At 36.7% G+C, this 14974-nt stretch overlaps 1 protein-coding gene across 5 annotated transcripts; it reads left to right on the forward strand.

Annotated features, from left to right (window-relative positions):
- The first annotated feature begins 4828 nt into the window (after positions 1-4828).
- On the forward strand, positions 4829-12739 carry LOC104608749 (Stress responsive alpha-beta barrel domain protein). 5 transcript variants are annotated; one of them, XM_010274832.3, is made up of 9 exons: positions 4835-5125; positions 5212-5422; positions 6278-6405; positions 10622-10761; positions 10888-10956; positions 11263-11401; positions 11650-11712; positions 11824-11867; positions 12445-12739. In XM_010274832.3, the coding sequence occupies exons 1-9, from the start codon at positions 4972-4974 to the stop codon at positions 12529-12531; spliced, it is 1035 nt and encodes a 344-aa protein (XP_010273134.2). In that variant the 5' UTR covers positions 4835-4971; the 3' UTR covers positions 12532-12739. The 5 variants fall into 5 exon arrangements, with proteins under 5 accessions (XP_088746920.1, XP_010273134.2, XP_088746917.1 ...); XM_088890791.1 differs by having other exon boundaries at positions 4839-5125; positions 5212-5338; XM_088890792.1 differs by having other exon boundaries at positions 4986-5125; positions 5220-5422.
- Positions 12740-14974: the final 2235 nt, after the last annotated feature.

Below are 14974 nucleotides of genomic sequence, written 5' to 3' on the forward strand. Positions count from 1 at the left end.
CTCCACAAGCAATGCTTATTCAACTAGATAAATACTAATGATGCACATAACAAATTTAGCTTAGTTAACAAGACAAATGAATATGGCTTTCAATTAAGAACATATATGCAAATAATTAGCCATACTCCACAAGCAATGCCTATTCAACTAGATAAATACTAATGAGCATAAGAATATATGATATTTTTCTGTATAACTCCTCTTAAGTTGTAGCATATACATATCTTTGGAGGTAGAGCTAAAATATCTCCTTTTTTCATTCATTTGGGAGATCAAATGATAGTCTCCTTTTTACATTAAGAAGATGCATTTTTGTTACTAGCATCTTTTTGCATATTGGATTGTTGCTTCCATAGGAGGTAGTTGGAATTCCTCCATTTTCACATAATGAGAGTTAATACACTCAAATCTAGGGATGACAATTTTCCCCATTTCCCCGATCCCCATAGGGACCTACCTCAAATGGGGCGGGGATGGGGATGATTTTCCCCCTGTAGGGATGGGGAGAGCACTCCCTGCTTCGCAAGGACCCCTATCCCCATGGGTATATATGTATATATGTATGTATGTATGTTAATATTTTAAAAATATTTGAATCTTTTTTAATAGGATTATAAATTTTAACATTTTTTATTTTTAATTTTTTAAATAAAATAAAAAACAAAAACTCACTTCTTCTTGGTGCACAGTATAAGCAGTTCATAGACTTTGAATTTAGTGAGATTCTCCTTTTTTTTTTCTTCCTCAAAAGGTTCTAAGTAATCTTCTTTTTCTATATCCTTTTATTCACTTGAGGATTTATGTAGTCCATGTACAACTATTTCCCAATGATCATAGTCTTGGGATATGAGATATGCCCTCATTTAGACTTTTAGTAATTGTAGTCTTTTCCATTAAATGATGGAAGTCTGGAGAAAGATTGACCTTTATGGTGATAATGAATTGGGTGGCCATTGTTCACCAAGTTGTTAAGCTTGTGGATAGGTGAACCTGCTCTGATACCACTTGTTGGGACCGACGGCCTTATCCAAGAGGAGGTGAATTAGGTAAAGCTCTAAAACTATGATTATGCTTGAATTCAATTCAAGCTCATAGATTATTAAACAATCAAGGTCAACATCCTTCCCCTTAAATTAAATCTAAGCCTTTTTCACAAATAATATTCAACTAAAGTTTAAAGAATTAGTTGGCTAGGTTCTGTAATTAATCAAGATGGTAAACTTGAATCAACCAAACTTTCAAACTAGTGAAGAACCTATGTCTACAAAATTGATAAACAATACAGTAGCAGGAGATGTAGGGGTTAGCAGTCAACAAGAAAGCACAATAGTAAATATGAAGACTGCTAATAAGAATATAGCAACTGATAAAGAATTAAATAGTTAAAGAACTATAGCCTGCTATTAGGTTAGTTCTTCTACATTTAATACATAATAAGGTCAGTAAATGTAAATAATTATATAAATGTAAAGGAGTAGCTGAAATGTAAAGTTGCTCAAATGTAAACGGTAGCTGTACCTAGTGGTGTGTGCTTTGTAGCTAAAGAGAGAGGACTAACCACAAACAAGTAGTAGCGAAGTGGACCTGCTATAAGATAGATGAGATATGGACCATCTATCACAACACTCAAAACTGACTATAGAAATGTAAATAGACGATAAATGTAAATAGCATAACAATAAATGTAAAGGAAATGAATAATGTTTGTAATGCTAGTGCAATTGATAGAGTTAGTAAAGTTAGAGCTCAAAGAAAATAAAGTGCAAGTCTACATGGTCTCAAGGTTTTAAGTATTAAAGTTGAGACAAATTAGCATAAGAGGAATAAACTACACAAATTTTAAAAGTAAAGAAACAAAAACAAGAAGGCACATAGAGATTTTTATAGATAATCGACCAACCCTACCTACATCCTACCTTAGAACACAACTGAGGATTTTCCATTAACCGATTGGACTTCCCAGAAATCAAACAAACCTTTACAACCAATAGGACTTTACGGGTGCATACAATACCTTTCCAGTTGGACTTACACTAGGTGCCAACAAGATCTAAACCAGTAGAACTTTCGGGTGCATGCAAGACCTTATAGTTGGGCTTAATAGAGTTGCCAACAAGACCTTAATGGTGTTCAACAAGTTGAAAACCTATCTATTCAAAGACCTTCCATTATAACATAGGAGTAGGTTTATAATGCAAGAGCAATCACTTAATAGGTAGATATAAATAACTACAACACAAAATAATTCAGTTGCTAGAGTATTTACAGATGCTCAACTTAGGGAGGAGAATCCCAATAAGATGAGTGAGAAAGAACTCAAGGTTTTGACAAAGTTCACCCCTAAACCAGATGAAGATCAAGTATCTTCTCCAGAAAGACTCTAGCTCTAGCTTGCTCTCTTTAAAAAACAATTATATACTATATGTACATTTGAAAGCACAAGTTGTTTTTTGCTAGGTCGATTCAAAACTTGGCTTTTGCTTTCTTGTGTTTGAATTGATGTTTAGAACCTCTATTTATAGAGGATTAATAACATGAAACCATTTTTTATCCGTTGGAGGGATTTTATCTCTTTAGTAAATGATTCAAATTTCCTCCAACTCATTAGAAGGCTTTCTAGATTTAGTAGTATCCTTTCAAGCCTTCAAATGGTTAAACTTCTTCGTGGTAGGTGATTGCACTATTTTAATAATTGACTACAACACAAAGGGAGAAATCTTTTTTCTCTTTTTGTTGACTGGTTCAATTGACTAGTGAGCCTAAGTTGGCACATCTTCTCAATTTGGGCTCTTACATGGCTCAGTTGTCATAATTAGTTGATATATCTTTCTGGGTAGTCAGCACATTCTCAAAATCTTAGCAATGCAACCCTCAAATGTTATAATTAATCAATACATCTTTTTGGGTAGTTAACACATTTTCATAGTCAAGGAAAATTTGCATAACAGATAACCCTTGAAATCTTGGTACATTTTGCCTAAAGGTTTGGAAACTTTTCCTTTGGATTTTAAAGATGTTTCTCTAACTTTTAACATGATTAAGCTTAGGAAAGACAATGTTGTTGAGCATCCATGAAGTGCATAATACAATTGATTTACATCAAGATTATAGAAAAGATAAAAGCCAATAAATACAACTTGATGTATAATTTGACTCCTTTATGAGTTTTGCAGAAAATCGATCTTTAGCAGCTCCAAATCCTTTAAGTTCATGGAGCTTCCTTTGTTGGAGAAAGGTTGATGATGGTGTAGAAACACATTGAAGCACAAGTAGCTAATCAACACAACTTCCACTTGATCGCATGTGGCATTGCAGTTTTTTACATCATTTAAATATAGAGAAGCTTACTAAAGATGTTGCACACTTAAATACACTATTAATACTCTCAATGTGTTTGTTATCGTCAAAACACATAGGGTCAATAGATTCTCCATTTATTGGGACTGTTTAGTCTTATACATAGAAATTTCCAAAGTAGTGTTGTGAGATGCATTGCAAGGGGTACAAGGAAAAAATGACTTCATCATTTTTTATTCATTAAAATGAAAGATGGCCTTGATTGAACTTTATAGGGCAATGTTTCATGGGATCACCAACCATGCACCACAAATCCCTCTTCATATCAACGTCCATTGGTTTAGAGACTTAACAATCATGATTTGGTGCAGCTAAACATATGGTAGCATAGTTCTTAGGTAGTCAGAAATAGAATAAGTTCATAAGACCCATAAATATCGAGTGCATCATTTATTCCCATCTAATAGATTTAATTAACTAATGGGCTCAAATGATTTCTTTTCACAACTTTCAGTTTAGGTCGATCCATATTGCATTAATTTCTAGTGTGGCTTACTCAAAGCCATTCAAAGTTCAACCACCTTTGACTTCATTAAAAAGATGGTTTTTCCTTTAGTTCTTAGTTTAATGACACAATAATGGTGAGTTCCACATGAATTATGAGTAAGTACTTCTTAGGTCACTGATTTGGAATTCATCATGCAACTTTCCTTAATTTATTAGAAATGGGTCCCATAGTAAAAGATAAAAGCAAATGGGCTTGATAGCTAGCCAAAGAAAGCATGTATAGTTTCTTCTTTGTTGGCAATTGTAGAAAATCATTGCTAGAGAAGGGCATATAATAGAGCCTATTGGAAGGGTTAAAAATCATATTAGACATGGATGAATCAAATTTAATGGTTGACTGAATTTAAAAAATTTTTCTAATCCAACCTGAGAACCGATTTCCCAATGATTTTGAAATATGAAATTTCAAGATCAGTCTTGAATTGACTTAGACCAAATTTGAAGCACATTTAAAACTGATTATACCTAAACAGCCAAGGCAATGCGTTTGATAGCCTTCAGATTGGAATTTTGGAACAGGTGATGGGACTCTCTAGCTATTAAAAATTTCAAATACAATGGGGACTTATTGCTCGTTTGCTTCTGTACTCCTATGCTTTGAGATTGAGATATTACATCAATCACTACTAGAACTAAGTAGGTTTGCGCACGCAAGATGTGTCCAAAGGCTAACTATTTGTTCCAAGAAACCATTTCCGTAACTTTTTCACATTTTCTGGGTTTTTAAGTATTTTTTGAATTTTCATTTAGTTTGGACCGGGTTGGACTCAATCCAATCTATTTGCATTTCAAATAGACTGGATCCAATCCAGTTTGTATAGATTTGGATTGAATTTGGTCCAGGTCATTTGTAAATGGACCAACGTTGGGTCGGATTGGACTGGACCAAATCCAGTCCGATTGACACCAGTCTTGAGTCTTGAGTAAGAGGATGATGTTGTAATTTACGATATCTGAGATTGAGGCCAATTCGTCCTCGTTACATGTTGGTTATTTCTTGGTCCACCCATTCTCAGCTTCTCTTTGCCACACAACACATCTCCCGCTTCAAGCATTTCTGAAGCGACGCCCGTTCAGGGGCTTCTGAAGATTGTTTTCTCTTAGACGATGCCCGTTCAGGCGCACATTGTCGGCCCCTGGGGCATTCCTTCCATTACTCGTTTCCACGAAACCCTAATCTCCGTTCACTTCTTTCCTTCTATTCCTTTCGAATTTTCTTCTTCACCGTTTCTTCACTGCTCTGCAAAGAGATCCTTCAATGGTGAGCTTGCTTGAGCACGAAAATTTATTATTTCATTGATAAAATTAAAAATTCTGCATTTGTTTTTGATTTGGTCAAATTTCTAGTTTTGAAGTCAAAAGGAATTCCGATAAATTGTTCCCGTTGGGAGAATCGTTTGAGAGTTGATTTTTCTGCTTCTGAAGAACCGTTTTCCGGCACTGGTTCAGAGAACTCCGCTTCCACGAGGAAAAGGTGCTATCTTTGGTTTATTTGTTTTTCACCCTCGCAACATGGAACTCTGTATTTGAAATTGCATTCCGCTTCCACGAGGAAAAGGTGCTATCTTTGGTTTATTTGTTTTTCACCCTCGCAACATGGAACTCTGTATTTGAAATTGCATCCCCACATTGTAAGAACAGATTTCTAGATAAATTGGTGGATTCCTCTGAACTTAAAGAAGGATGCTTTCTTTCTTTCTTCAACAAGACATTGAATACTCACTTGAATCCAGAGCAGAGTTCACATTACAAGTAAACTATGTAATTGTAGTTGATGATAGCATTTACATGGATTAATAGAGAACAGGGAAATGCCATAACGTCCCATGTTGTGTATAGTGAATCCGAATTGAATGCCATTTCTTGATTTTTTTTCTCTTTATTTCCATTTTGCTTTCTGTTAATTTTCAATGCACCACAAAAAAAAAAAGAAGAAAAAAGGATTTACCTAGTATGGCTCCACTATTGATCGCCGCCTTTACTCTGCTTTAACTCATTGATGGGTATCTGTTCTTTTCCTTTTCTTTGTCCATTTTTTCTTCTTTCCTTTCATTACATGAGCCATTGACGTGGGCATAATTCACCGGTTTGTGTAAGTTTGATTCTTGCGGGTATTGCTTTGTCTACTATGTATTGGAAACTTCAATTCCAAGTTTAAATGTATTAACATCTAATCCATTCATAAGTAGAACAAAAGGAAATATATTAGATTGTTGGCATATATTTACATATCAAGTTACAATTTCCTGTTTACAAAAAAAAAATAGTTACAATTACAATTTCCTGAATTAGAACATCCATTTAGTTTTCTAATAAGGTTTTAAGCAATGACTATTCATATTTTTTTCTTACTCAATATAAATACTAGATTTGCAAGTGAAAGATGGGTGTCATATCATTCTATTTATTGCAGAAAAGTTGTAGAACACGTTTCTCTGCTGAAAGCAAAAGGGGACTTATCTAATGAAGAAGAAACAGATATGCTAGACTATATTTATACATCTCAGTATCAAATGAGAGGAATTGTGGCAATATCTCTAGGTGAGTCTTGTTTATGGGGCTTGTTATTTGGATTTACAAAAGCAATAAACCATTCTTTTTATCCTTTGCTATTTATTTATTCATTATATATTTGTTTAAGAGCCATTCTAGGAAACTAGGAATTAGAAGCTCAGTTTTATTGCCTCATGATAGTCTTGAATTTCATCAATGGTGTTAAGTGTTATGGGCCCGCGAATAGGATCTCGTCACGGGTCGGTTCACGGGGAAAACCTCCTGTTTTCCCTTGTTCCTCCCTGTTCTTGATGAACCTATCTTGGCCGCCCTAATGGTGATTTGTCCAAGAGATCACCAACTTTCCTTACTCTCTTCTTGACTGAATATTCAATGCCTTTATTCACTAATAGTGGCTCCTTAAATAGGAGATTACAAGAGTCCTGTTCTTAGGGAGACTCCTTGCTGAATAGGGAGACCTTCAGCTTTATCTTGATAAGATAAGACTGATAAGATAAGATAAGTCTCTCTTAATCCTAATCTAATAAGATAAGTCTCTCTTAATCCTAATCTGATAAGATAAGGCAACCTAATACGATAAGATAATCTAATCTACTAACTTAATAAGATAAGATAAGAATAACAAGATAGTCTAATCTAATCTGCCGAATGGATAAGATTGTTGCTGCCGAATTGGATAGGATGAGAACACCGGATCATTGCTGTTGTTGCTCCCAATACGTGTCCACATCATTACTCCCCTTCTGGACTACGAGCTTGTCCTCAAGCTCAAATTCAGGATGGGTGTCTTGAAACACAGTCAAAGGAATCCCGGATAGGTGGAATGACTTTGCCCTCCTAGATCGGGTTCCAGTGAAGAGGGTTCATCCTCATCTTCCTCTTGTTTCACCAGGAGGCAGAAAAGTCTCTTGCACTTGTGCCCTGCTGAGTAGAGTTTATCACAATTAAAACATTGTCCCCTCGCCCTGCATTCCGCCATCTCAGCTCTGGACAAGTGCTTAATAGGGGGTGCAACGACGCTGCTCCCCACACTGGATGCTGATCTGGAATTGTTGCTCGTCTGTGGCTTCTGTTCTTGGCTGGCTACTGAATATGGAGCCATTCCGAGTGGTTCCGGAGATGCCCATGCTGATGGAGGCCGCCCCATACTGAAGGTTCCGCGGCTGAGTTGTATCTTGCGTTCGAAGGCGCGAGCTATATTCATGGTTGTGACCAGGTTGGGGGGGTGTTGCATCTCCACATCCACCCTCAAGGGTTCTGCTAACCTTGCGGTGAACATGTCTACCTGCTGGTCTGGTCGTACTGAAGCTGCTCTGGCAAGGAGGGTCTGGAATTGGCGTTGGTATTCAGCCACCGTTACCGTCTGTTTGAGGTTGATCAATTCACCTAAGGGGTTGCTTGTCAGTGGGGGCCCAAACCTAAAAAGGCAGTAAGATTTGAACTAGGTCCAACTGAGCCCAGGTTCTTCCTGTTCCAATCGATAGAACCAGAGTTGCGCTTCCTTTGTTAGGTGAAAGGCGGCTAGGTTTACCTTGTCTTGATCGTTTGTCCGTTGATTGCGAAAAAACTGCTCGCACCAGTACAACCAACCCAAGGGATCTCCATTGCTGTTGTACGACGGAAATTCCAACCTGTTGTACTTGGGAATGACCGCGGCCCCCTGGTTGACGATCTACTGCTCACCGGAAGACTTCGACAGATCCGGTCGGCAGCCGCCAGTGGTTGCCTCCCCTTCTGTGTTCCTCTCCTTGCTAGAAAGGAATAACTCCAAACGCCATAGCTCCCTGACTTCGTCCTTGATTTCTCGTACTTTCGAGCTGGTCTCCACGAGCCAGTGCTCGAGTTTGTGGACCCTGGACGGCAGCTGCTCCAGATCACCCATACGCCTTGCTCTGATACCAAAATGTTATGGGCCCGCGAATAGGATCTCGTCACGGGTCGGTTCACGGGGAAAACCTCCTGTTTTTCCTTGTTCCTCCCTGTTCTTGATGAACCTGTCTTGGCCGCCCTAATGGTGATTTGTCCAAGAGATCACCAACTCTCCTTACTCTCTTCTTGACTGAATATTCGGTGCCTTTATTCACTAATAGTGGCTCCTTAAATAGGAGATTACAAGAGTCCTGTTCTTAGGGAGACTCCTTGCTGAATAGGGAGACCTCCAGCTTTATCTTGATAAGATAAGACTGATAAGATAAGATAAGTCTCTCTTAATCCTAATCTAATAAGATAAGTCTCTCTTAATCCTAATCTGATAAGATAAGGCAACCTAATAAGATAAGATAATCTAATCTACTAAATAAGATAAGATAAGAATAACAAGATAGTCTAATCTAATCTGCCGAATGGATAAGACTGTTGCTGCCGAATTGGATAGGATGAGAACACCGGATCATTGCTGCTACTGCTCCCAATACGTGTCCACATCATTAAGTGACTAGCATGTTTAGCTAATTAGCTTACAGATTCCATGCCTTTTATCTGTATTTTAATGTTAGTTGCTTATGTTGGCTGAAACATGAAACGCAGTCAACAGTCAACACTATTACCTAATGATAATGAGAGCTACATAATATATTAATTAGCAGAGATCTGTTGCATATTTGGTATAAAGGTCATGCATATATTACATACATGTAATCTATGTTAGTAATAAACATATAACCTATTTGAGTATGTGACAATATTTTGGAATATCTAATATTATTATTGTTTACAATATATTAGTTTTTCTTCTTAGGAAATAAACAAGGCCAGTTGTTCAGAATTCTGGCATGAGATGATATTACCTTTGAAAAGGTATTATGTAACAAAGGATTGATTGTATTAAATCCCTTTGTTAGTTGGATATCGGGTTGCAAATGGATCAGCCAATCAGGTATGGTACAAGTTGTTATAATCCCACTCCTGACCTTAATGAACTTTTCCCCAATAAAACCCAGTATGCCCTGTTAAAGAGGTGAGGTGAGACAGGGTGAGATAGAAAGCTGGGCAGAGAGAGGAGGCAGGGTTATGAGTAGGTAAGTAGGTGAGAAAAAAGAAAAGAGGGAAAAAAAAAAAAGAATGATGGTGCAGCTTCTATCTTTCCTCTCACATACACACACACAGAGCTGATCTGCTAAAAGAATGCAGTAAATTCCCGTACCACTGAAATTGTGAAATAATTGCAGAACAAAAGAAAGGTTTGCAAGAATGTAAGTCATTAACTCCATCTAGAAAACACTTTAGAGACTGATCAGGTCTCGAGCCAGGTTCTTGACCTGCAATGTGAATCTTAGACTATAGACCCCCTGGCTTTGAAAATCTGCAGAACTGCAGAACAAAAGAAAGATTTGCAAGAATGTAAATCATTAACCCCGTCTAGAAAACACTTTAGAGTGATCAATTCTTGATCCAGGGTCTTGACCTGCAATGTGAATCTTAGATTATTGACCCCCTGGCTTTAAAAATCTGCATAACTGCAGCTCTCTGAGGTAAGGTCAGTGAACCTCATGTGCACCCTACTCTGTCCCCACCCTGAGTCAGAAAAAAAAAAAACAAAAAGAAAAGAAAAGAAAAGGAAAATGAAAATGAAAAAGAAAACCTGGCTTTAAGGGGTCAAGATATAAGAAATGTATTTGTGCTGTCTGAACATCTTGCTGAATCAGTTCGCCATCTCTTATTATATTGCAGCTTCTTAGTTTAGGTATGGATTCATCTCATAGAGCTACTTGGCAATGATTATTATTGGGTGAAATAGCCTGTTCAGTTTATTTTTGGCTTGTGAGGGGTTTGCAAAACAAGGTGATATTATATTAAACCTGATATGTGCAATATGTTAAGTATATGGAGAGAAAAACTTATAAAAAAAGTATATATAGAGAAAGAAAATTTGGAATTTTTGAAGAAAAGCAATGTGAGAGTTTTGTAAGTCATCAGAAAAGCGGAATGTACAATCTTTTCTTAGGCATACAAGCTAGTAGATTTTGGTTATTTGAAAATTTCTAATTTTTGTAATGATTGGGAGAATATACCTTCTAGTTCTTAGTTAGGGGAGTTGATTATAGCTATACATCAGCTCAAAGTCGATATTTGTATCTACTTGTATGGGCCCCCCTGAACATTTTACCATTGATGCAATTTTACTTTAATTAAATCTCCCTAAAAAGGAGCTTTAAAGTAGAAGTCCTAGGTATTCGTTACAATTTTTAGGTATTACAGTTTCTGCATACACTTAAATTTTTTAAATCCTTGTTTGTTTGTGTAGGCCGTATCTCTGATCAGAACCCTGATGGTTACACCCATGCTGTATACATGCGCTTCCAAAGAAGGGAAGACCTTGCAAAGTTCTATAGTCATTCTTTCTACTTGGGAGTCTTAAAGGACCATGTGGTTCCTTACTGTCATGTATGCCACATGTAAACACCAACAAGCCAGTTCCTTATATGTCATTTCTTTTTAGTTTTATCACAGAAGCACCTTTATCATACCACATTAATTGGAGACAACTTATAGTTGGTGGATGTTTTTTAGGGGTTGATTTCTGTGGATTATGAATCTGAAGTAGAAGATGATATCTTGCCTATATTTCGCAAGGGAGAGGTTAGGTTCATTAAACCCACAGAGTTCATCTGAGTTATCGATTCAATATTAATTCAGTAGGAAATTGAAATGATCCAGTGGATTCTTCTGTTGGTTTCACAATTGAAATTATCTTGTCGACTTGTTGCTGGTTTCACAATTTAAGGTAATTTTGTTCTTTGAACTTTTTAGTCAGCTCTGGATCAATAAGAGCATTCATTGGTCATCCCACTTAATGAAAATTTACTTATTATGACTTAATTTTCTTTTTTCTAGTATTATGTTCTGATGATTCTTAAACTGATGTGAGCTAACTTTGGGGTACAGGAGTTCAATTACGGGGTGGAGTTTGTGCTTCTGCTTTCAGTTATTGAGAGTGCAAATGGTGGAAGTATAGAGGATGCATTGGCTACTTTTGCAAAGTTGACCATGGACTTCCCCTCATTGATTGTACAGTCCACTCAAGGTGTGCTTGAAATAAAAAAAATAAATAAAAAGAAACGTTTTTGGTCTTGAGCATGATTGCTTGCTTATTCACAAACATAGTCCAACTGTAAAGAAAATGTTTCTTAATTGTATTGCCTTGATATCGAGAGTCTGAGATTAAGACAACCCTTTAATATGTGATTCTTTTCTCTTCAAGTTATGTGTCAATTGGTCGCATGTGACATGTCATACTTTGTATTTAGTTTCACATTCATGTTCAATTTTCAGGGACAAATTTCAATTCTAGTGATAACGAATATACACATTGCATAGTAATTCGCTTTCGGTCAAGTAAGTTTTCCTTTATGACTAGTAGCAACTGCTTCTCCCCTCACACAAACAGAAGAAAAAAACAAAGAAATAAAACTGATAAAACAACTAACTTTTGGTCTGTTCTTGCAGTTGAAGCCTTCCAGATATTTGTAGGTGGCTCAGAGTACAAAGATGTAAGGAACTAAGGACCTAATCCTTTGAACGAGCATAGCTTTGTACTTTAAGATTTTGTTATTATTCATAAGAAAAATTAATATTCTATTATTATTGATTATTTGAGCCACAAAAGCAGCATGAACTGATTGATCAAAAAATACTGCATGAACTGTGTTATATACATGCATGGTTACATTCTTTTGTGTATGCCCTAACATATTCAGACAGCCATTAGATTATGAACTGGGGATTAGAAACATGGTTTTCTGTTGCCATTTTTGGTACCAATGCTAGTAGCATTCTTTCTAGTTTCTAGTAATCTTTGGAAAATGAACTTGTGCATTCTTTCATCCATGTAGCTACTCTTTCAGATGTGGAGTGGCTTTATTCACCATAATGGATTAATGTTCAGCTTGATAGTGACATTCAGGCTTCAGTTCATTCTTGTATTAGGGGTGATACTTGTAGCCTAGAGGCAGGATAGTAGTTTGGTGGATTTTAGGGTTTTTTTTAAGTAGTTTTTTTTTTTTTTTATGTGTGTGTGTGTGTGTTTATAGACTCTTGTTGCTTGTTGTTTGATTGATCCGTATGCAGATTTGGAGATCAAAGTTCCAGCCGATAACCCAGAAAAGTCTGTCAGTTCATTTTACCGTGGATCCTGTTGGCACCGAAATTATGTAGTACAGCTCCTTTGGGTTGATGGTTTGTTCCCTCACTCGTTTATGTAAATTATATATGAAGTGAAAGAAATACATAGGAATTGCTGGAGCAAGCAGTATTATGAGTGGCATTGTGCTGAACTGCTTGGGTTTGATACATTCACTGTATCTTTCTATATCTATATGTATTTAGCATCCATTCATCCTAGACTGATGTTTATTTCCTGTTATGTCATAATCTCTCTCTCTCTCTCTCTCTCTACCATGTGCCTTATGTGCATATGCACATGTTCAAATCTGTGTCTGTCTCGGGGAATGTGGAAGAGACCATTTGTATACAAAGAAAGGAGATAAATAACGTTATTTATAAATAAAAGAGTACAAAACGGTCTTCCTGCGTACACGATACTTTCTGATTAGAGAACATGTCAAAACAAATTGAGTTCCTATTTACACAAGTACTTCACATCTTCAAATTTACTCTTGACCTCCTGAGTTCATAAAAAAGAAACATATCCTTCCAACTGTGCTCCTTCATCTTGCCTGAAAGCTTCCAAACAAGTTGCTGTGTGTCTGCAAAAACTAGGACTTTCTTAAAGCCTCTATTTATAGTTTCCTTTAAACCTTCCTTTACTGTTTCATAACTGTTGTAAACTTGACACGGTGATGCTGCAGCATAAATAAATCTGTTAATTTCTTCGATCTATCAACAAGAAGAGATTCTAATTTGTTGGATTATACATATTTTAAGACTTCCATGAACAAGAACCAGCATAAACTCACGTGTGTACATGTGGTTATTGGTATTGGGGCCACTCATGATACGGCACATCAGCCTCATATGTGGGGACCCACAACTGCAGACCTTACGTGGTGTATCATGAATGGTGCGGTCTTATAAAGACAACTGCGGACTACCGGAATTCTAAGACGGGAAGAAAGAAGGTACAGCAGATTCTCAGGAAAAAAAAAATCTGTGTGTTAGGTAGTTAGTTACTTTCTTTTCGTTTTTCTCATTGGTTTCATTTTGAATTAGTTGGGGATCTCTTGCTACTGTTCTTTTATTTTATTTTATTGTTTGTTTCATGGGGCTATGCAACCATAGTTTCAAGATCGATACATCCTGAATTCCCGATGCGCAAGAACAGGCGTATCGGTGTGTTTCGCTACTCTATAACTCTGTTATTTTAATTTTTTTTCTAAATTACATCAGAATCTGAAGCACCTCTTATTTGAGATTCCGGACATCAGTTATATCGTATCCAAATTTTAAACCTCCCAGGCAACAGAAATAACCAATCCCTATAGCTATGGCAATGGAATTTGATCCTAATACTCCGCTACAAGCAGCAGATAACCTACCAACTGGGCCACCATCAGTTGGTGATCTTGCTACTGTAGTTCTCACAGTATTTCAATCTCCTCCATGTTACCGATGCCACCGGGTGTTGTTCTGAACCACATGATTCACATCATTTAATCTCTTTCAAATCAAATCGAAGTGCATTGTTTGACCAACCAAAATTAGTACAACTATTTGCACAATTTTATATAATTGAAGTCAGTCTACATAAACTATTCTGTCCAATTTTAAATTTCTGAAACCCAACGTTTGTCCCCAGCAAACTAGCTTCCCTAATAAATAACCTGTAGATGGTAGGGATTCCATTTCAATATCGAAGTTAAATCCAACAAGTTATTTCCTCTTGTGTCTGAGATTTGACCTTGCAAGCCACTTCAATTATTAATTATAGCTCTTGTTTATCTTATAGGTCGGTGATTAAACCTAATTTAATTGGCCATCTGTCCTATCAGTTCATCGGTGTTGGGCCGGAAACTCTTCTTTTCTCCAATTTATGGCATTGTCACCTTCTAAACTTTTCTTTTCTACATATGATTGTACAATTCAAATAAAGTAATAAACTAAGTCTCCAAATCTTCACTGGTTGGATTCCCTTGCTCTTGGTGAAACTCAACCCAGATCCTGCCGGAAACCGGCCACACTGTATAGTTAATTAGTTGCATACTTTGTACACATCCTTGACATTGAATTGCTTGCATTAATTTGTGCTTGATATATATCTTTATCATCCAATCAAGTCCTACAGTCGTTCATGAAGGGAAAAACAACAAAAGAACTTATATCTCTTTGTAAACTTTATCTATTATACATCACTGGTGGAAGGAAAAAAAAAAAAAAATCTATGACTAACTTTCAAGTATAAAACTGAAAAAAAAAAAAAAAAAAACTCTAGTTTTGGCATTTAAACAAGAAAATTAGCATGGTTTGATCCTTCCAGCCATCCAGTCCAATCAATTGTGAAGTGGGTTGGGTCCTCCTGGCACAACTCGATCAGAAGCCCCAAAAAATGGATCAGCCTTGGAGTTGCTGAGATTTGGAGAAGGTGGAACCGCAGAGAAACGCCATGAAGCCTGGGTTGAAACTTCAGTTCTTGACCTTGGGC

The sequence above is a fragment of the Nelumbo nucifera genome, chromosome 6 (assembly GCF_055504915.1).
Source record: "Nelumbo nucifera cultivar China Antique chromosome 6, China Antique-T2T, whole genome shotgun sequence".
NCBI lineage: Eukaryota > Viridiplantae > Streptophyta > Magnoliopsida > Proteales > Nelumbonaceae > Nelumbo > Nelumbo nucifera.